Source organism: Scomber scombrus, chromosome 14 (genome assembly GCF_963691925.1).
Source record: "Scomber scombrus chromosome 14, fScoSco1.1, whole genome shotgun sequence".
Taxonomy (NCBI): domain Eukaryota; kingdom Metazoa; phylum Chordata; class Actinopteri; order Scombriformes; family Scombridae; genus Scomber; species Scomber scombrus.
The window spans coordinates 6,543,720-6,566,904 of record NC_084983.1 but is presented as its reverse complement, the minus strand read 5'-3'; the positions used below and the strand labels follow the sequence as shown (position 1 = coordinate 6,566,904).

The 23,185-nt window shown below is 41.5% G+C and overlaps 2 protein-coding genes across 2 annotated transcripts in view; both read right to left on the bottom strand.

Moving 5' to 3' along the window:
• Window positions 1-17,688, bottom strand: part of srrm3 (serine/arginine repetitive matrix 3) — a 72,908-nt gene extending 55,220 nt beyond the window's left edge. Inside the window, exon 1 of the mRNA XM_062433343.1 lies at window positions 17,573-17,688. The gene's annotated coding sequence lies outside the window, so the exon portion shown is untranslated. The remainder of the gene's footprint in view (window positions 1-17,572) is intronic.
• A 1,413-nt stretch (window positions 17,689-19,101) lies between these two features.
• Window positions 19,102-23,185, bottom strand: part of LOC133994535 (carbohydrate-responsive element-binding protein) — a 19,131-nt gene continuing 15,047 nt past the window's right edge. Inside the window, 4 exon segments of the mRNA XM_062433821.1 lie at window positions 19,102-20,141; window positions 20,245-20,374; window positions 21,513-21,608; window positions 21,610-21,676. Coding sequence (XP_062289805.1) covers window positions 19,978-20,141; window positions 20,245-20,374; window positions 21,513-21,608; window positions 21,610-21,676 — 457 coding nt within the window. The 3' untranslated portion in view covers window positions 19,102-19,977.

Genomic DNA, 23,185 nt, shown 5'->3' with positions numbered 1-23,185 from the left:
TAACAAAAAGCCTCTTTCACACACGCGATACTGTTCTCTTACACTATGATAATGATGCAAAAATTGTGATTCATACGGAAAATTAAAATTCATGCATCTGTGAATGTGCAAATCAAGGGATTTTGTGGCTGAAAGCTGTTGTGACTTGAAATAAACCAGTTTTTTTTAAGGATCTGGTGACACACATTCGCACACACACACGCACACACACAGACAGAGTGACAATGATATGGAGCATAGCCCGACACAGAGGAGTCCCTGACCTATTTGCGGTAAAACTATCTATCTTCACCGTCTGGAAGTGGAGTTGCACTGTCTGCTCATCTTTGCCATCCCTGTCTGCGAGCCTATACCTCGAGACAGGCTGCAGAGGCTCTCTGGGGAGCCGAGGACAGCAGCAGATCCAGCTTGTCAGCACTAGACGCTGCAATCTGGAGGAGCCGAGCGGACTGAGAGTTGGCTGGAGGAGAGGGTGGCGGGGGGGGCCGGGGCACGGTTAAAACGCTCGTAAAGGTCAGGTGAGCTGGATGCTGCTCTTCCAGTGGGCTGCCACTTGGCGCCTCAAAGGTCAGACGGAGCCCTCGGCCACACCGGAGGTGATGTGAGAATACAAGAAATGTCACCGACACCAACACGGCTCCAGACAAAGTCGATACTGCCACAGCAGCAGCACCTACACAGAATGCTGGAGCCTTTGTGTTAGAAAGTCATTGCAGTCAAGGTGTTCTTCTGTGGAGGACAGCTTGGAGGAATAGCACGAGCAAGAGGGGGTGTTCCTGCTTCTTTTTATTTCCGGTTGCAAGCGTGGCCACCTGTTTGGCCACACTGGTATAAAAATAACCTAAATAATGAACAGCAGCGGTCTTCTTAGTGCTCTCAGAGGGCCAAATCAGAGCTCTCGCCTCCTGCCCAGCCCTCTTCCTCTGCCCTCCATTGCGAGACGAAGTGAAGCTGACCGAATTCAAACGTCTGCACCATTACCGATTCAAAGTGAGACATTATAAAACAAAATGGCTAACAGTTACGGTTACAGTAACCCCTTAAAAGTGTCACTTCCCTTCTGCGGTTCCCCATATGGACAGCGGCTATGATGGGCTTATTAATCCCCCGGGAGGAAGGGGACAGAGGATGAGTGTGTCCAGGCTCGCTGTAATATCCTCTGGCCAGGCACTGCGTCTATCTGTGCACCGCCCACCCCCACTCCCTCCACCATCGCCATCTGTTTCCTGCCCAGCACTCTGGCTTAAGTCCCTGCGGAGCCTCGCTCTCTTCTGCTCTTCTGGCTCGCTTTGAAAATGTGCCCCAATCGGCCGTTATGTCATCTCATACACCTCGCACTGCCTCGAAAAGACACATGCAATCTCCAGGTTAGAATAGTAAACATGCAGTAAACATGAGTGTGTGATCAAGTGGTTATAATCCAACTAAGTGACTGGAGGCACATTTGATTATAGCTCGTGTGAAATCAGCTCTATTTCTCACTAAAATGTTCAATAGAAAATGAGCAAAGCTGCAACTGACAGTTATTTTCATTATCAATTCATCCACTGATTATTTTTCTCCATTAATTGATTTGTTTATTTGTATACGCTGTCGCTGTTATAATGTAGTTTGACTCGATTGCAGTGGAAATTGTTTTGCCACACGTGTGTTCAGAAAAGGAGACGATAACTGAGCCTTTTTCCAACTTGTTTCGAGACGTTCCCACTCCTGCCACCATCATACACTTGTAACTGCGGGTACGACATAACCTCTTAAGACAGAGGCATGAATCCAGATACACAGCACCTCCCTACAATAAAATCAATTGAAAATATATAGAAAATTGAAAAGGCATCCACTGAATACACCTAGGCTGTGCTTAAAATCTTTCTCTCCCTCTCTCCTCACTTGTCCCCTGAGCCCCCCCGCCCTTCCCTTGTTTCCAATCCAGCATCACAGGGGGTCTTGCTTTGGTCATTGCAACTACCTGGCTGTGAAGCAAGCACCCTGTAGCTCCTCTCATCTGAAATCGCAACTCCTCCGCAACAAAATACTCACACCGGCTACAGCCGACTTTATATAAAGCACATGCTTCAATAAATGTCTGTTTATCCTCCTTCTCGCTTGTATTTTTGGGACTAGCCAATTATATCAATTGACTAAATTGCAGAAGGAGGCTGTGCTTTAACAATGGGATTCTCAATAGAGTGCTGAAACCTCAATCCAGTGAGCATGTTCCAAAAAATATCAAAAAAGGCTGTACTTATCACATTTTCTAGTTAAGGAGGTGTTTACATTTCACTTGTTTATTTGGCTCACATCATAAGAGAGGAGTGCTTATGTGTTTTGTGAGTCCTCTTAAGAGCATTTTAAGTATATAGGTTTAATTCAGTGGGTTGTTTTTTGTGATGGAGCAGTTATTTAAACTCATTGCGAGGATTCAAATGTTATATTTTTATGGCTTGCATCAGATGACATGATGAGTCAGAGATGCACCCTGCAGTTCTTTTCTAAATGATTAAAAATATGGCTTTAATCTCTTGTTTTGCCTCTGCCTTGTCCTTGTAGATTAGTAAAAAAAAAAAAAACAGCAGTATGTAACTACAGCAGTCTTACAGCTACTGACCAATCAGAACCATGACTCAGGTTCCTCCCCCTTTCACTCAACCTCCGGCATTAAAAGCAAATTCAATGTCAGATTCTAACACACTTACCCTGCAGATAACTCGATCACAGATCCATTTCTTTCTTTACTCACTCACTCTAATCCTGTCCATCTATCATACGTCTAGCTCTCTGTTGGTAATGGTGTTTCTTGCCGCTGAATAAATGAGCGCCGTCCACGCCAGACCCTCCTCTTTTAACGAGCGTCCGGCCTCCTGATGCTGGAGGGTCAGGGTCCGCCGCTTTAAGTGCTTCGCGGCTCCTTCAACTGTGTATTCATCGCTTCGGCTACAGACAGGTGCGCAGAGTACAGAACTCTCTATCTGTCTCCGGTGCTGTGTGACCTCGCACGCTTTTCTGATTCACAATGTGAGCTTTAAGAGAGCCTATAAGGTTCACGGGCCGCAACTTTTATCTACACGCCTCCCCCCCTCCACCTCCACCCCCACCCTTACAAGAAGGTAGATTCTCCTGTTTCTCCCTAATGGAAAAGGCATCGGGCATGAAATTTCCCCCGACAGCCGACTCCTTTAAACCCAGCAAAAGATCTGCTGGATTCTGTTGGGTTAATCGATGGGGTTGGAGGGCTGAGGATGGAATACAGATGAGAAACAGAGGCAGATATGAGGAAAGACATATCCTCAGAGAAAACCTACATCCATCTTTGCAGGGAAAAACCTAAAGGCACTTGAATGCGTCATGCCTGCTTTTCAAGCTTCAAGCCTGCAAACTGACATTTCTTATTGTGGAACAGAACAAAATAAAATACTTCCAGGGCTCTTAAGAGTTTGGCGACGGCGTTCGTTCGGCTTCAGCCTGGCATCCACGGGTCACACGCCCTCACGGAGCGAGTAAAGGTCAGACCATCTTCCTGCAGCGTGGCTCTGGAGGAGGGCAGGGTCAGTTGAAAAACACTCTATCCTGCACTAAAGGAATACTTATGCAGTTATATTGCGTGCTGTGGTTGCTTGCATAAAAACCGTTGAAGCCGACTTCATGTTTAAAAAGATCTTGATTCACACCAAACTGCATCAGCCAGCGAGATAAATATTGGTTGACAGAAAGCCAATTCAGAGCTAACTAGAAAAGAAATGACTCACAGCTTCAAAAAAAGAAAAGAAAAGACAACTTTTTACAAGTATAATACACTGCATATTCTCATAGCTGACTCACAAAAATCAGATGATTATGCCTTTCTAAAAGAGACACATGTATATTTCTTTATGACCAATCCTTGAACACATAATCAACCAATAACAGCACTTGTGAGTATCAAAGCACTACAAGGTGATGTAAGACAGCTATAAAACCTGTAACTTCCTGTTGCTAAGAAAGCAGCTCTTCATAATAACAGCCATTCAAGATGTGAGTCAACAAAAGCTCTTTTATGGGTATTGTGAGCCTCAGAGATAGAAATGCTGTCAGTGCGTCTCTTTTATCAGATTGGTTAATATAAGTGGCTCCCCGTGGTAAATAGTGGCGCTCTATTGCCGCCGACAAATGCTCTGATTCTAAACACAATAGTAAAATGTCTCAGTTCTTTATCTCCATCTTTCTCTGAGGCTCCCGCCTGCTATCGTGGCCCCTGCGACTTAACGAGGGCGCCTAGACAAGCCTCTCACCTCATGCCTCCGGGTCCTGCTGCCGACAACGAACGACGCACGTTCCTAATTCTCCCTGCACAGGTCCGCGGGGAGCAATGAAGCCAAACATTCTCCCCGACCGCAAAAAAAAGAAATTGGCAGCCAGGGCCCATAAATGTTCTCAGGCTCTCTGTTGTGTTGAATTGCTGCTGGTGTTTGGTCTCTCAAAGCTCCCAGAACTCCTCTGTTTCACTGTGCGTGCGTTGTTTTCTTTCTTTCTTTCTTTTTTCTAAATTCAAGCTCTTTGTATTAGTGGAACCAGCTGGCATCGCTCATTATGAGGGTTGCATTACACCCTCTTGAGTCTAACGTTCGCAAGCATACAGTTAAACATGTTCGTGTGTGTGTGTGTATGTGTTCCGCTTTAACAATAAAGTGAGGATTTCTGCTGCGGCCATAACTGGAAAATGATTTCATCTAGTTTAATCAGCTTTATTAGCATAAGGCACTGAAAACGGCTTAATTTGACGAATGACTGATGTGCAAATTCTACTGATTGCAAAAGTTTCAACTGCTTACTAAATCAAGGTTGCGAAACTTTAATAGTGGCATGAAGACCAAAAAAAAAAAAAAGTTTGGTAGTGAATGTGTGTGTAAGAGGCAAGGAGAGGACGCCATTGAAACCTAATTGAAACATGTGAGTTAAACTAAAAGCCTGTTAGAAACACGCTGATGTGCAATTAATGAAGGCAGACGGATTCATTAAGACTAGTTCTCTGTTACAGATCACCATGGTGCAGACTGAATATTTATACAAACTTCTCTCCTAATATTCTTAATTTCATATTTGATCTCATTTAAGAATTTAATCATAAGTTATGAAAGAGTTGAACTACCAGCAGTCAGCTCACTGCTGGTGAATCCTGATCTGTGATCTAATTACTGAGCCGATGTAGCTCCTGTTTTACTCAGTGTTACTAAAAGTTTTCGGAATATTTTTAGAAGGCCTAATTATTCTGCTGGTAACGACTGAATCATAAAATTGTAAAAATGAACAATGTACTGGTGGATTCTTGCAGGCAAAGCTTCAACCGTACTGTATTGTTGCGTCCTAAAATATGAATATGAAGACTTTGGGCAGGGAGAAAAGTGGGGATGGAAAGAAAAGTTGATTCTACTACAGAATGAAAACGATATGTAGTAGACGCACATCTGGAATAAAAAAAGCAGGTTCTGGACAAAATAACTAAAACTGTAGCTCCCAATGCAGGTATAATTTAACAGAATATCACAAGTGACATTTTGATCCTTCTGCTCTTCTTCAGAATAAAGACAGAATGTTTATTCGCCATCTTAACCCTCACATACTGTTCATATTCTGATTCATAATTAGTCTTAACATCAATACACATTAATATACGTCATTAATAAACTTTATTAATCCTTCTATTTACTTAATCTTATTGAAAAAGGATATTAACAATTACTATTTTATACTCCAGGAGAACATTTTATAGAATATGATAAATACAACATGTTTGAATACTGATTTTTGGTCAAACTTGTACATTTGCATATATAAAAAATGTGTATCAGCTGCACAAGAATTAAAAGATGATGCATTTTATTTCCATTTTTGTAAACTGTTGGTTACATTTAGGAAATTTCTGGCTAAAATAAATGTGTATATGGTGTTTTTACAGCTCTCATATGTAAAAATAGGTCAAATTTGACCCTGAACAGTATGTAAGGGGTTAAATACACAAAGTCCCAGGTCACCTGACAGTCACATGACAGGCCAATCCCACTCTATATTTACAGGTGTGTTAAAGTGTTAAAAAGAAAATAAACACTATGAAAAAATGAAAAAAAGATCCATAGACATGGGGTCCTCATCTATATGTCTATGGATCCTTTGTACATATGTGTATATACATTATTTATATATTTCTTTCTGATGTTTTTTTTCTGTCTTTATCACATATGTTTTCTTTTGTTTTATAGTACTAATTACTTACATCACTTGTGATATCCTGTTAAATTATACCTGCCATTGAGAGCTTACAGTATGTGGATTTTTTTCTGCCGGCTCAGCTACAGAATGCAATTGTTTTATTTCATGATCACTATTATTCAGATGACTACAGGATAGATATTTAAGTTAACAAATATGAGGCGTGTGATTGTTATTTTTACTGTTAATAAAGCTGCTGCCAAAACTACTCTGAAGGTGAGCCGAAACAACACATTAACTTCTATTTCTAAAGAGCGCGCACACAAAGAAACAAACGGAATTACAGCGCAGCAGCTAAACTTCAACTTCAAGCAGCATCTGCTCAGGTTCAATCCAAGTTCTCTGCTTTTTTAGAGAGTAAAAGGTGAATCAAGCTGTTTGCAAATGCTGTTAAAGAAAAATAATGCTGTAAACAACTCAAATTTTAACGCTGAGGGAGAAGAAACACACTGTTCTTAGTATGGAAATATAAGTGAAAATTTGTTTTTGTCTCTTTCTTGGATTACACAGGTCAGGCGGTATTTACAGGCACAGATTTCTCCACTGAAATTACTGTTAAGGTGTAGTAAAAAAAGTCATCTGGACTGAATCTTGCAGATGGAGGCAGAAATGTTGTTTTCAGAGGTCTGAAGAACAGGCGTCTAGAGCTGCCGATGCTTTCATTCTGCAAATTGGAGACAATTAGTTAGACTAATTGCTTGTGGTTGCTTGATCAAAGTGGTGACAGAGATTTGGAGACATAAAGGGAGGTGACAGTATGAGATGTAGAGTGGATGTCCGCTATTGACAGCGGTGATGTGTTACTTGGTCATGCCTAATGTACCCTTCAGCAGAAGAGACGCGGATACTCTGACATCAATTCCCTCAACTAACAAGAAGGCACACAGCCTCTCACACTCTGCATTTACACATAACCTTCATCTCTGTAAAAGCCATTCCATCTATTGGTTTTTATGCGCATTTTAAACTTGGCAATTAAAAAAAAGCTGTTTGAACTGCAACAGAAACTCAGCAGATAAATCGTGACGTACTTTTGCTCCGGAGATGAAAAATACAGTCGCACGTGTTCCTCAAAATAATACATTCACATCCTCATTTCCACCATTTGTGGCTCTTATAATTAAATCACCTCATTGCATCATAGTCTTCTGCACAGGCCCTAATGGCACTGGACTGGACAATTAGAGCCGCTGTTTATCTTGATGCATCCAACAGCTGATATTAACATCAAAAAGCACATTAACTCCCATTTTCTGGAAATTTGGTAAAAACTTGTGCCACATTTGGACTGAAACTTAACTAGTGTGCAGATTTGCCAAGTTTTCTTGTAAACAAACAAAAGTTATGTTTAAATTCAATGCTTTGCCTTCGTCTTCTTGCCTTATCTCTGCTGGCGCGTTGCTGCATTTCTTGGCGTGCTACCACATCGCCCGTCTATCGCTGTAATAGTGTGAAAGCATTGGCAGGAATATGCGTCATGGCACCCTGTGTGAATGTGCAACAAACAAAATCGGGAGGTACTCGTACAAAAACGGCTCCACGGTGCTGCTAGAGGTCGAAAACTGCATAGTGTATCTTTAAGTCGGCGCAGACATTCCTGCTACTGAAGGACACTTAGAATAAAGTCATTTTAATGTTGTATTTACTGTCTGTAAATGACGGTACGACAACCTTCTTTGTTACATTTTGAATGAAACACTGCACGCTTCAACAACTGTAGAGCAATCTGTCGTGCTGCTTATTCTCAAAATAGCTTGTGGATTTTCCACTGAGAGAGTCTGTCAAAGCAGGAGATAGAGCTCGCTGGATATTGCATATCAGTCCAATATCAGGTTTGGATTCACAGTCTGGGACTGCGCCTGACAGACACCGTCTGATTCAGCTTCTAAATAATTCACCATCCACTATTCACGTCCATTACGTGTAAACTCTTTCTGAGAAGAGGGTAGTTACCATAGACACACTCAGGGGTGCAGCCATGTTAGGCTCTATCAGTGTCTCCCCTTTTCCCCTTTACACACTCAAAGCACATGTTATGGATTTCCCGGTTTTCTGTCTGTGTGTATCTATTGTGAGTGACTCGGTTTGCCCAGTTTATCCAAAAGAAACATTAGGAAATATTAATATAGCTGACAGCGCTTTGTCACCAGAGCGGCGCCGTACTGTGACAGAAATAAAGAGAGAATACTTACTCAGATCGTTAGATGCCAAAAAAACAACAACAACCATCTCGCTAAAGGAAAGCGGCCTATGACTAAATTGGTAGGCGATCGAGGGAACGTGAAATTGAGAGAGACGGACGGGAGGATATTATGAAGCAGGTGATGGGACACGGAGGGTGAATTTTGATACGATCCAGGGGAAGCTTCTAGTTTATTTAAGTAAAAGTTTTTTATTGTGGTTGATTTCTGATGTTGGCAATAGAATTCTCAAACAAGTGTTTTTCTAGTACAGAGAAAGGCGGACTCTCAACTCTCCAATTTCAACCATTATGAGAGAAAATTATAAGTGAACTGATGAATGCTGCTTGTTCTCTTATGCATTTCAGAACCACTTCAATTTTAATTAATAGTAACTGTACAGAAAACTACTAAATGGTTTATCATCACTGAACACCCAGGTGGTGTTTGTGGCCAATAATCTATGTTATGATGACAATCAAAGGGTAAAGTAAAACTCCAGCTGCTGTGAATAATGCACACGCTTGTCCTCTGGCCTTTCTGTTAAACAGGTTATTTATTATTTAAAAGGTGTTTTCTCATAAGTCTGGCTGTGGAGGCATCGGGTGGATCGTCGTCCAATCAGACACTCGCGAAGGGCGATAAACACACCCGAGCTCTACCGCATGCACACACGGGTATACACACAGTTTTACATAACCACAGAGAGAGAGAGAGAGAGAGTGTGATTGATCCATACGCTCTGTTGTAACAGCTGTATGAGTCTTTGACAGAGAGGAGTGTGCTGATGAGCTCCAATTTTTTTTGAACATCGGGACTATAAAGACAGAAATAATGTTGTAACTCCAAACTGAGCACCTGTATAGATTTTACAGCTACCAAGGCGAGGCCAATCTAGCTAAATGCATCCAGCAGTGCACCAGCTCTGAGTGGAGGATAAAGGGGGAATGCACTGTTATTTTAGGTCTGGCCCTGCTCTAAATAGCGGGAGGCGGTGCGGCGACTGCAGCAGGCAGGGGCTGATATGAATTCCCAGCGTGCTCTGCGAAAGAAAAGATGGAAAAGGTCAGAGACTGCATTCATCTTTTTCGGCACTGTTTTCTCTCGCAGCATCACCTTTTTCCCTTGCTTTTATTCCTCCGCGTCCTTTGCCTTTTATCCCACTCTCTCTCACTTTTTCTCTCTTTCTATGGGGTAAATAAATGGAATCGCTCCACGCGGTGCGGCGCAGATGAGCTCACCGATGACATTTTATCATCCTGCTGGTTTTTGCTCGGGATGAGCCGTTGTCACTCGTCTCACACACACACACACACACACACACACACACCCACACACACGCACGCACTGACAACGCTGTTTATCGAGAGCAATTAAACTGATGTTTATTCAAAACACTGTATGTGATCCAAATAAAAGCTAATAAGAGTCAACATTGATTCAAATAGACCATTTGGATTGTATTAGTTTACTCTTGTAAATAGTGGCTTTAATGAGCTAGAGAGAGGTTAGTAAATCACCCCAAAAAATAAATATAAAGGCCGTTATTGAGGCTCTGTCTCATTTCCTCATGTGAGAGCTGCTGCCTGAGTCATCATCTTATCTTTGCCCGATCCTCTCCACCACCTCACCCACTCAGGATTATGACAGCTCTGGATGGGTTGCTGAGAGGATCATTTCACTCTCTCACTCTCTCTCACTCTCACTCTCTCTCTCTCTCTCACTCTCACTCTCACTCTCACTCTCACTCTCACTCTCTCTCTCTCTCCTCTCTCTCCTCTCTCTCTCTCCTCTCTCTCTCTCCTCTCTTTCTCCTCTCTCTCTCCTCTTTTTTTTCTTTATCTGCCGCACCTATTGCTGCAACGGGACTCGGTAGGCTTTCGGAGGAGCGCTAACAAACAAAAAAAATAATCATTTTCTAAACAGCCGACACCTGGCTTCACGGCATGGGTATATGAAACAAAGCATCATCAGGCATTTCTGTGTGTTTCGCAATCGTGTGTGTGTGTGTGTGTGTGTGTGTGTGTGTGTAAATCTCATGCGGCAGAGCTGAGGAGCTCAAGTTGGGCTTCATTTAAATTTCTTCTGTTCTTTTGTGGCTTTTGGGGAAAGAAAACTTCTTGGTTATGACATAGTTCAATCATTAATGTCTACGGTTTTCACACAGGTTCAAAACCAATCATGTCTATTTTTAGAGAACACCGCTCATGTTATCCTCATTAAAACTATTATTTGTGTCTAAAAACTACAACATTGGATGATATATGTGAAGTAGAAAACAGAGTCTATTGTTCTCAGCTTGTATGTGTGGTGTTTGCTTAAGAGAGAATATGGGAGTGTGTGTGTGTGTGTGTGTGTTAGTTCTCTGGAGTCAGCATGGCAGATGGTTTTGTATTGAGGGTGTGTTGGTCGCAGCAGCTGCTCTCGTTGCACCTCTCCATTCTTCTTGCACACACACACACACACACGCACGTAAACACACACGGCGCTCCTGAAAAGTACACCGAGATCACCTGATGGAACCAGACACTGATCCCCTCCATTATTCATGAGCTGACCGAGAGCAGCTACAAGACCATCCTAATATGCTGTAAATTCCTAACACGGAGAACTCTCCCCCACGTCGCCCCATCACTCTCTCTCTCTCTCTCTCTCTCTGTGATTTTTATGTTACCTCGACAACGCCGCCGCCGCTTTGTCATGTCAGACGCGACGTGCAGCCTATGACTTCATTTTCAAATAGTGAAGGAGAAGTCTCAGCGATGAGCACGGGAATAAAAATGAAGCATTTTTCACTGTTTTCATCCCTCCCCCCTTCTATCCCTCTTTGTCTCAGTTTCTCTCGCTCATCTCTCTCTCACTCTCTCTGTCTCTCTCTCTTCCCTCCCCTTCACCTCTCCTCTGAGGAGGAACTTCAAAGCACCTCTGAAGTCAGTGGGAGTAGAGGAAGGGGATCCCTAGGGGACAGTACCACACACACACACAGAGAGAGAGAGAGAGAGAGAGAGAGAGAGAGAGAGAGAGAGAGAGAGAGAGAGAGAGAGAGAGAGAGAGAGAGAGAGAGAGAGAGAGAGAGAGAGAGAGAGAGAGAGTCCAAAGATGGCTAACAAGCCGTCAAACAGTGGCCTTTGAGCAGTAACTGGGTGACAGCTTCAAACGGGCCCTGGCTCAAAAAGAGCGTGGCCGTTTCTCATGACTGTTTGACTTCAATAATGTGGTTTCATGTGCTTTTTTTCCCCTCCTTTTTTAAATCACCTGTCTATCGCCCAAAAAACACACACTTAAACCCACACACTTACACACAAACTCCACATCTGTCAGGAAACACATCTGTCTGGTACAGGAGATCATGCAGCTTTAAATGGATCTATGAATGCAAAGTGCAGCACAAGTTTAGTATTGTCATTAGTATTATTAATGCTTAATTTAGTAATAATAGATCTGAGGAAAATGATGAATAAAACATTGTGTTATTTAACAAATATTGGCACGCAGAGGACAAAGTTCATTCAAACACACACACACTCAAACCCACAAAAATTTAAAAAAAGAAGAAAAAAAGTTGGGTTGAATTATTCAGTTTCGGCCCTTGATCTAAATGTTATCTAATGTTTTTCTACTTCTTGATGAGGATGAATCTGGGGCTAAGCTCCCTTTGATCAGAAGATGAAGCAGGCGTTCTCTTGATCTTCCGAGTAGCTTAAACGCTCTCCGCCGTAAGGAGGCTGACCTCGAACCTGAAGTTACGTTACAGACCGACTGAATTCAGACTCAAACTATCGAAAGAAGAACTTAATCACCTCTGAATGTGGAGTGCGAGGAGAGAGGAGAAGTGCTCTGAACAGACGTACGGCATCCTGCTTCTTCTCTGCATCTTTTGTCGGCGTACAAGAGATTCAGTCTGATTTGGTTATCGAGATGAGTCACGCTTTCACACCTCTAATATTTGTTATGGTTGCAGTGTGAGCTGCCTTCATCTCAGAGGGATGCTGAATGGAACAAAAATAATAATACAACCTCCTGCGGTGAGGTGGGTATTGCTTCACCGAGCACTGGAAATATATAATACAATATAAATAAAATTGGGGGAAACAAAACACTCACAATGATATTTGCGTTCTACTGCAAAATTGTGAGCAATGGGATCAAACATCACGAGAAAACTCCAAGAAGAATCAGCCAGCAAGTGCGTGTGTGTGCCTGTTTTTTGTATGTGTGTGTGTGTGTGTCTGTGCATTCAAAGGAGCAGGATTAAAAATGGATGCGCTTTAACACAGAGAAGAGTGGTATGCTATTTTGTCATCCTTAGCGCTGTGACACAGGCCCCTGCTGAGAAGCCCTGTGGAGCGGGTGGTGGTGTGGTAGTGGTGGGGTGCGTGGATTCGCTAATAGAGATAATTCATCTCAGGTAACCTTAAGAGAGAGAGGGGGGGGGGATTGTGCTGCATTGTGCCTGCGATTGGACCGTGGAGGTTTAGGTTAGGAAGACTGCGACAACACAGCGGCAAAGGGGGGCCTCTCAAGGACTCGTAGCCAGTGTGTGGAGCGCAGAGCCAGAGTATTGATCTCTATCAGCTGCTGATTATTCTTGGAGTGCGAGATGGTTGGAAGGTTACAGCCTCGGGATGTTTTCCGGTGGTGCCTGGAAGGAGCTGAATCACAATAATGTGCAGAAAAATACATTTTATAATAAATTGCTGCATTAGTTTCAACCTATTTAAAAGATTTGGGGTGTTTTTCAACTGCTTTTTGGTTATTTTGGTACTTTTTTCAGTCTGTGCACTCATAAATCATTCATTCATACAGTTACACATTCATACTTGGCAGCTGCCCAGTACAACCACAGTCTGATCTAATCTGGGTCAAGGACTTTGCTCAAGGACACCTCAGTGACCACGCTTTTATTTCTATTAGACTTGTTTTGATCTTATTTTTAAGCTAAAGCTAGTAAAAAACTGTATAAAAGATGTAATTTAAAAAACAAGCATTATTATGATAAATGAAATATCTCAGGCTTTCTAGATCGTTCAACCTTCCTCCATCCAATTTCTAATCGGGCTTTATGTCCATGTTGTTGACAGGCAGGCCTCTCCAGTCAAGTTTAATTGGATTTTCTGTACATTCCTATTGTTCATTTTCTCTTAGTTACAGTAAAGAGGGATATTCAGGATCTTGGTTATAATAACACACGCTTATTTGCTTTGTTCATGCATCTGAAAGAGGTCACTTACAGTTAGTCATTATCTCAACCGTCAATCATGAACACACAAAAATAGAGCTAGTAATGGTGGGATGGGTGGAAAAAAACTCCAAAAACAAACAAAAACACTCAAATAATTTAAAGACCAATATGTGCTACAAATCTAAGTGATTCAATTTGACTTAGATTTTTTTTTTAGTATGAAATGTATCAAATATCTCTGTAATACATGGAGAGAAGGGGTTCAACTTCCTCCGCTGACCACCATGATCGCAAAAATATCACACGAATCCTAAAAGGACGCTTCACATCCACTCCACACTGAAACATACAGAAGTACAACCTGACTCTATGACTAAGGTCTACGCCCCTAAGGGGGATTTGGATTTGAGACAGACCGACGGGCCTTTTACATAAAACATAAAGGAAGGACCACCTGCAGTGAAAGCATACAGCCTGGCCGTGCTACAGTCCTCACCCAGCAGGCTGGAGAGCACATTCAAGGAGAATCAAACGCTAATATATCAGGCTGATTTTCCTGTTTCTTGCAGATCTGAGTCTATCTGGCATCGCTGTCTTTGAATAAGCAGAGACACCCCTGCTGTGCTCTAACATTGTAGCAATTTGTATGTATGTGTGTGTGTGTGTTTCTTTTTATACACACAATCAGACCACATTAAGAGACGACATCTGGCTATTACGCTTTGACACTTGGTAAATGCTACTTGCCTGAAACACTTGAGCTTAAAATAAAAAAAGAAGCTGCCTTTCACCCACCCCTCCACCCCTCAATCAAACTGAACCCCCCCCGCGCCCATCGAGGCTCCTCCGCCGACAGCGGCTTCGCCCTTCAGGAGAGCCGAAGAAGATGGAAGTAGGACAGGAGGAGGAGGAGGAGGAGGAGTGTGTGTCTGCTGCCGGCGGGATGAAGAGGAGAGAAGCGTGCAGGGGGGCGTGAGCTGACACTGGCCGCTTGAGGTGACGAGGGACGGATGAGGAGAGGGGTGGTGGGGGTGGTGGTGGTGGTGGTGGTGGAGGAGCGGAGGGGGGGTGTGTGTGTGGGGGGGGGGGGGTATCACTGCTCAATCTAGGGATAATGTGAGTGCAGGGTGAGCACTACACAGATGCTTTTGTGGAGGAAGAGGCAGAGAGAGACAGATATAGCTGGAGTGATTGACATTTCTCTCGCACATCTATGAGCAGCCACATCCTAATAGAAGCTAATCCCCTCTATCAGCCTCTTACCTCACCTGGCCTATCTCACCACCACCAGTACCAGCAGCAGCAGCAGCAGCAGCAGCAGCAGCAGCAGCAACAGCACTGTGACAAAATGGAAGACTGCTTTCCAAGATACACTCTCTATTTTTTATTATTATTTTATTTAGTTAGCACAGTTGGGCCCCCGAGTCCCACGCAGCTGAGTATTTGGTCCGCGCTGTAGCCGGCCCCTGTCGCTCGCACCTCTCCTGCTGCCTTTTCCTTTTTAACCCGAGCAGTGTGTCACAAACCGAGCGCTGATTACCGATTCAAGACGTGCTCACGAGGACCGAGGCCCCGACAAGTTCCAAATTTGCTATGTCGGCCGAGCTGCAGTAAGCATTTGTGAATTTTGTCAACGCAGCTGTGTCTCATCACGCAATTTACAACGACACAGCGGATTTGCGGGTGTTTGTCATCAGCTCTGGACTGCGGCTAGTGATTATCTGCAGTGTATTTTCCTCAAATCATCGATGGAGTGGTTGGGTTATGAATTAAAAAACAGTTGAAATTACCCAAACATCAAGTGTGGTGCGTTCAAATGACTTGACCAACAATCCAAAAAGGAGGAAAAAATTGTTAAGAGTGAAATAAAGCAGAAAATTCTCACATCTGAGAAGCTGACAAGTTGATGATCAAAATAGTGTCTGTGAATCAACTAATGCATTAATGAACTGAGTTTCCCAGCTCTGATATCAATATTTTGTGACACAATATAAATTCATTCATTAGGAGACAGACCAGAGCTCGTAACAGGGTTTAAAACTGAGCCCCCCTCTCTACAGGGATTTACTCTGTGGAATCTAATGAGTTACCATCCCCTCTTGTTATCGTCCTCTAATGACATGACATGACATGAATTTAGAATTTATTTTTCTGCCTGCATATATAAATTCATACTTTATATAAAGATATGAAAAAAGAGGAAGATACTTGAAGGACACAACTTGAAGGTTTTTTCCAGCAGGCTGAAGCCGCAGCTTATAATACCAGCACTGGTTATGTTTGACCTCAAACAGAATATTACATTTTGCTTTAAATTTCTGTTATATTATATATTACATATTATAAAATGAATGAATACAGTTGTTTCTTGGAGGGATTTCCAGCCTGGAGACACTGCAGAAGCATCACAGCAAAGAAGTTCAATCAATGTTTTTTTATCTTTAAAAAAAAACAAGTCAATAATCTACCAGATCTTCTGTTTCTTTTTCTGTATTTGAAGTGAATCAGAGGCTGTAAATATTCCCTCGGAGCAGTTTTGTGCATCAGGAAATATTTACCAACAATTCACAGTTTCGGCTGCTCGAGAGACCTGACACTTTTAGCTCACCCAACACTCATAGGATTCACACATTGTTAATAAAATGACACCGAGTGAACCCTGACAATTATAAATAGATCATCTGCATCATCTAAATAATGTGTCTGTGAGTCATTAAAAAAAAGAAAGCAGATGCCATTTTTAAAGGATCTACACATTATTACTAAAATGACACCAAGTGAACCCTGCCAATTAGAGTACACCGGTCACTTTATTAGGTACACCTGTGCAATCTAATTCAATCCAATACAACAGATCTGCTTTCAATTTTTCAAGTTATGTTTATTACTGAGGTTGTGCTAAGTGGTGGTGGCATACTGAGGTGCATTACATTGACTGGTGCTCCTAATGGTTTGCAACCCTCATGTATGTTAATGGGGTGGACAAAATATTAGGAACACCACTCAATTTAATGCACCCTAATACACCACCATCACCCACTGTGATCTCAATAATAAACATAAAGTAGAATTATCACCTTTCTGACAATGTCAACAAAAACGGCTTCAAAAAAGCTTCATAAAAGTAGAATTTAAAGCAGATCTGTTGTATTGGATTGAAATAGATTGCACTGGTGTACCTAATGAAGTGGCCAGTGACTGTATAAGTAGATAATAAGAGAATAATGTCTGTGAGTCATTAAAAACAGATCAGATTTTAAAGGATCTACTTAATGATAAAACTGGATATAATAATACAGCTTTTTTTTTTTTTTTTTTTTTTTTTTTACAAAAACACTACCAATCAATACCAAGACCATCCAGCTGATGATTAAACCACATATGTAAACATAAGCCAGCTCTAATGCGTGCTTCTTTGAGTGTCAGATAACCATGAGCTACATGTTTAGGTGAGAGCAGCAGCAGCACAAACATATTCCTGCTGATTCGTCGGGATGTAAACTGAGTGGAGGCGGTTTAAACCACACAAATACGCCCCTACAATTTTGCACTAATGGAAACAATATCCCGGTGACAGCGATATTACATGTCCCGCAGGCTTGGACAGGAGGGGAGGGTGGAGGGGGGTTGGAGGGGATAAAGAAACGGCAGCTGGCCACAGTGCAGCGACGGAAATCGACAAGTTATAAAACACCACCATCTGCAAAGCGAGGAGAGGAGAGGAGAGGCTGCCAGCACAAACACGGTGTCCACGCAGCGCTTTACTCACACTGTCCATACTCTTCCTCCCCTATTAAACCACACAGACAGGACAACAAGCTAACGTAAACAGCGTCTTAATGCGTTCATACAGTATTTATGAACCAGGAAAGGGAAGGGGAGCTGCTGCTTCTTCTTCAGTGATGCCGTTATTATCCCTGCCTACCACCAACTTGATCCTATTTGAGCTTCTTTTTCAAACTCTTACCTTCTCTGCAGTCTTCTGTCTCGGAGGAGCGGGCGTCTCCAGCAGATATAAGCGGGTATTGTTCAGTATTTTTGGACTCAAGTCGGTGCTGGTGCTGATGTTGAGCCGCGGCTTGTGTCCCCCTCCTCGCTGCCTCCTCTCGGCTTGTGGTGCTGAAGTGGACAGCGCACCGCGGAGCTCCGGGAACAAAACCCCCCACACACTGCGCTTCTACGGCCGGCCTGCAGCACAGCGCCCCCTGTCGGAGCGGAGGTGCGCCAGCTGCAGGGAAACCACATGGAGTTAAGTGCACTAGGATAGCGTCACCTAGCGCAGGGATCCCCCCCACCCTTAAATTTGTCTCCTTTGTGAAAGTTGTTTTCTTAAGTGAATGCTACAGTTAAATTTTTGTATCATTTTGAAGTCATATATACTCACTGGCCTCTTTATTAGGTACACCAGTGCAATCTAATTAAAATCCAGTATAACGAATCTGCTTTAAATTCTACATTAATGTAGCTTGTACATTTTCAGTTTTTGTTGACATTGACAATAAGGTGATACTTCTACTTTATGTTTATTATTGAGGTCATAGTGGGTGATTGGTGGTGCATTAATGTGCATTATACTGAGTGGTATTCCTAATATTTTGTCCACTCCATTAACATACATGAGGGGGCAAAATATTAGGAACACCATTCAATAACATTCACCCCAGTACACCACCACCACCCACTATGACGTTATTTATATACATAAAGTATAATTATCACCTTTTTGACAATGTCAACAAAAACAGAAAATTTATGGCAGAGCTATTGTATTGGATTGAATTAGATTGCAGGGGTGTATCTAATGAAGTGGCCGTTGAGTGTATGCTGACATGACACAGTAGGAAAAGCACAGGCAATCAATAATTACTCGCTCACTCACTCAAAAATGTGTTTTTCTTCTTGTTCCTCCAATTGGATGTTTGAGCTTCACTGTGCAGAATGATGTATGTGCAGAGTTAAATTCACCTACTGAAAGTGGAGAGTTTCTCTGTGTTCACCTTATATCTGAGTTTAAAGCATGAACATGATTTGTGACAATGAAACTAGTTTGAAAGTCAATCCTGGTCCAACAGGCAACTTTCCCAAGTGTGACATGTGACGACATCTTGCATACAGCAGTCAATCTTTTTAAGTGAAAAAAACAACAACAACATATTTATAGGTTCCCGATCATTCAAGAGAAGGAGATGATGATATTTTAAATCAATTGCACATTTTCTATAGAAAAACCATATTGGACACACATTATTATTCCAAGCAGAGTATTTTTATATGACTTGAAACATGACTGGAGGGGATCTTTAAATTAATGATGGCTGAATTCCCTTAGCTGCTTCAGTTTTAGGGTTCTGGTGCTGTGCATGCTGACTCACTGTCACACTTTCATGGCTTACTGGGACACTCGAGTAGAAAAAAAGGCATCATTAACAATATTAGTAACATCTGTGCTTTTCCTGCTGTGAAAAAGGTCTATCACCAAATTGAGAGATATTGTACTTCTGTAAACTGCACACAGTGTTTTACTCTTAATTAATCACTTGCATTGGCTTTTCACATAACATCAGGTTTAGTGAGCTTTTGCCCTTATTCTAAGGTGACCCTGAGATGTTTCTTGTTAGGATTTAGTGTAAAATAGCACAAATAAAAAATCTCTAATCAAAGCAGCCGCCTTTACACATTCTCATATAATGAGTAGATAATTGCATAATGTAACTATCTTTCATTTTTACTGGGCACCCTTAGGACCACCTTCTAGGACCTCTGGTAGTCCGCAGACTCCACTTTGTAAACGGCTCCATATTATATCCTGAAATAACCCCTGCCATATAAAAATGTTTTTTTCTTTACCTATTGGTGTGTAATACAGCATAAGACAAGTGTGACTTGTATTAGGACATATTTCATTGGGTAATTGACAGTAATTGAAGGCAAAAATATATTAAACACACAAAACATGACCTGAGATGTCAAAGGAAATGAGAATAAATGGATTTGTCAACTAATGTTACCGAATTATTTCAACAGAAAATTAAGCAATACATCACAGTCGCAGTGACTGACACCTCCTTCCGCTCACTGCTTTTAACCAAAATATGATTCTGAAGCTTAGAAATAATAACAAGTGTATATTACATGTATGTTTTACCTCGGTCAGAATTTAAGCATAGATCACATGTAGTTCCTATGATTTTTTTTTTTTTTTTGGGGGGGGGGGGGGGTACATTCTTTTTGCAGCCGGTGAGTTTTATTGAAATGTGATTATGCGTTATTAAAAGTCTCGGAGCTGAGTGTTGATGAGTCTTTTTTTTTTTTTTTTTTAATCATTCCACAGGCTCTCACAGGCGGGTTTTCCACTGAGTCTGTTCATCACAGTCACATGGGGTGTATATTGTCCCGAGTGGCGGGCTGTAAGGAGTGGTCCAGGGCAGCAGCGGGGTCGCCCTGGGTGACGGCGAGGGTGGCCTGCTCTGGCAGTAGGCTGGGGTCTGTCAGGATGGCCGTGGTGGTACTCAGGAGACGGAGTGAACTCAGGACCACTGAGCGGACACACACATGACAAATACAGTTAATGTAAAAAAGGATGATAGGAGACATGTGGAATACACGTTTTGTGATTTAAGTCAGTTGTGCTGGACTCACTGGGTCTTAGAGAAGGCAGGGAGCAGTGTTGGTCCAGCCAGGACAGAGTGGATCTACACAGGTCCTCCACGCTGGCGGTGGACACCATTCCGTTATAGGACTCGAAGAGTGGCTCGATGATGATACTGAACTGACACTGAGTTGAGGAAAGAAATCTGACTCATTCAAATGTGACATCAGAGTTCATGAATTGCCTTCAAGAAAATCTTGTGTTAAAGGAGGAGGTTATTCTGTATCTTTTACTCCACAAGTCCCCAATAAAGGACAAAACGAAGAATGCATTAATATGTCTTCCATTACTTTCACTTCCCTACCCTGTTTTAAGATGAAAATCATTAAAATTGCTTCATGTTTTAAAAATGGTGAGTATTTTCCTGTAACAGCTGAACATTGTAGTTGTTTAGCCAAAAAAAAGGGGGAGTAAATATTGCATTTGTTGGGAGTTTTTGGCTGTATATATGAATACACATTAGATGCACGGGTGAATATTTGCAGCAGCAGGATGGTGAATGTGGAATCACTGATGTGTTTTTGGCACAGAGGAATCAGGCTTTGGCTGCACATACCTGTTAGTAGAATCTGTTTATTGTTAGTTTTGGTCTTTTCATGGGATTTATTCACAATAGTTTCAGTCGTAACGCTGCAAATGAGGGGTTTTATGAAGCAGCAGTCGACAAGAAGCTAAACGTGTCACTTCTGGTTGTTAATGTTGCTATTTTGACTCAATGCAAAGAGAAAATATCCTCTTAGAAAACAGTTTGTTTTTAATTTAGAATATCATCAGTTAGATAAATGCACAATCTCTCGAGGAACTGTAGAAAACACTTTATTATTCAAGCAAAGGAAAGGCCCTGCAGGTGTTTTCACAACACACAAAGATGATAAAATCGGGATTTAATCTTCCTATCTTGCCTGCAAGCTAAAGGCAGCAGCAGAGGATTAGGTGACCATTAAGGAAAGAGTTATGGATTAAATTAGCATAATATTTTTTTAATGCAACTGGCATTTGCGACACACAGGCACTTATTTTATTCCTTGATTACACTGAAACAATGAAAAATGTGCTTTGTATAAACTGAAATGAATGTCTTGTACTTACATTTGTACAACGTCCACGTTGATTGTAATTCTTGTTAAATATTTATACAGAGTGGTGTAATATAACAATACCAGGACCTACTCTATGTTTACTGGCAGGATTTGTTTAGGTTTGGTTTAATGATGTGATGTTTTAACCTTTGCAAGGTTCACAGTCACAATAAGGATACGATCCAGAACTTCCAGTTTTGCAGAGTCTGTGCCTGGACGTACTCTCTGAACTTCTGCCTCATGTGGTCAAAGCGCTGTCGTGTGATGGGAACACCGGGTGGCAGGAAGCTGCTGCTGGCACGTGCTGCAACAAGAAACATAAAGAGTTAACAACTGAAACAGCAGGGTTGGGAAGGTTAATTTAGAAATGTAATAAATTACACATTACTAGGTAACCTAACCTTAAAATGTAATAAGTAATGTAACTAGTTCAATTACTTAATCAAAGTAATGTAACTTATTACATTTGATTACTTTCTCTAATTTTCTAACAAATGTTTTCAACTGTTAGGGTAAGTGTACCCATTAAGCACCATAATCTAAGTTCAGGTGTTTTTCATGGATACTGACATGATTTATAAGGGAGATCATTTCTTATAAAGCAAGATTTATCTCTCATTTGAAAATGTATTCATGTAGATTTTGGAATATAAAATAAATATATTTTATGAAAAAAAGTCAAAAGTCTGGCGTGGACTTAAATGGTACTGTGACACCGTTTATAAGCCCATGTGTGTTCCAAATAAGGTCCATGTCATGATTTATTTATATTTATAATATATATATATAATATTGATTTCAAAGAATTAAAAACTGTAATATGTTAAATATTTTAAAAATGAGGAAACAACCCCTCTCCTGAGCAAATTTTTGAAGGCGTGACTTCAGATGTAACCTCCTTTGTAATCATCAACATTTTCATAAGTTACTGTAATTGAATTACACATATTTTCTCAGTACCTGTAATGGATTACAGTTACATTTATTTTGTAATTAAATTATGTAGTTACTCCCCAGCATTGAGTTACAGATCCTGATCAGCATGCATGTTATTACAGTGGATTAGTATATAAGCAGTATAGTACTGTAACACTGCTGTACTTTAATTCAGTTCTGGCTTTGCAAACTGCTATTACATTACTTCGGTATAGACCTGTTCATAATGTGACTGATCTACCATTCACACAAAAATAGAATTAAAACTACTTAAGACCACTAGTAGGGATTCAATTTGCACTAGAATCCTCAAACATTACAACGCACAATCACCAGTTTAACAGCGACATGCCACTTCTCACAAACACAGCACTGACTGTAGTGTGGGATGCACAGTACATGTATTTATCCTGTTTGGCTGATAATATAACACAGCTTTGTATTTGATGCAAAGTGTTCTGCCCTGTGTAGGATTGAAACTCCCACAGTTTTACACATCAAAGTCTGTTTGCAGGTGTTGGGGAGTTCAACTGCATATGTGAAAAAGGTTATATAAAGCATGCTATGTCTCCAGAGGGAGTGTCTGATGAATAGTTTCATGTAATGCTACTGGAGTCAGCGTTTGTTCAAGTTAAAGACTACAAGTTGGAAAATTGGAATAAATCTGGAGGAAGACGTTACCAGACCTCTGTAGCCCACTCCACATATCTGCTTGAGCTAGCAGCTCCAGGCTACATTAGCTGCAACTCCAACATAACTAGACTGAGTAAAATGTAGGCAGCAGTTTTTGACAAGCAAGGAGAAAGAATGGAATAAAAAAGGAAATATCTGTGGTTCTGCTGCATTTTGATCCTTTAAAAAAAAAAGTCCATCGTGAGTTCCACAATGTTACAGTAAAGCAGCGCTAAATCTGTGA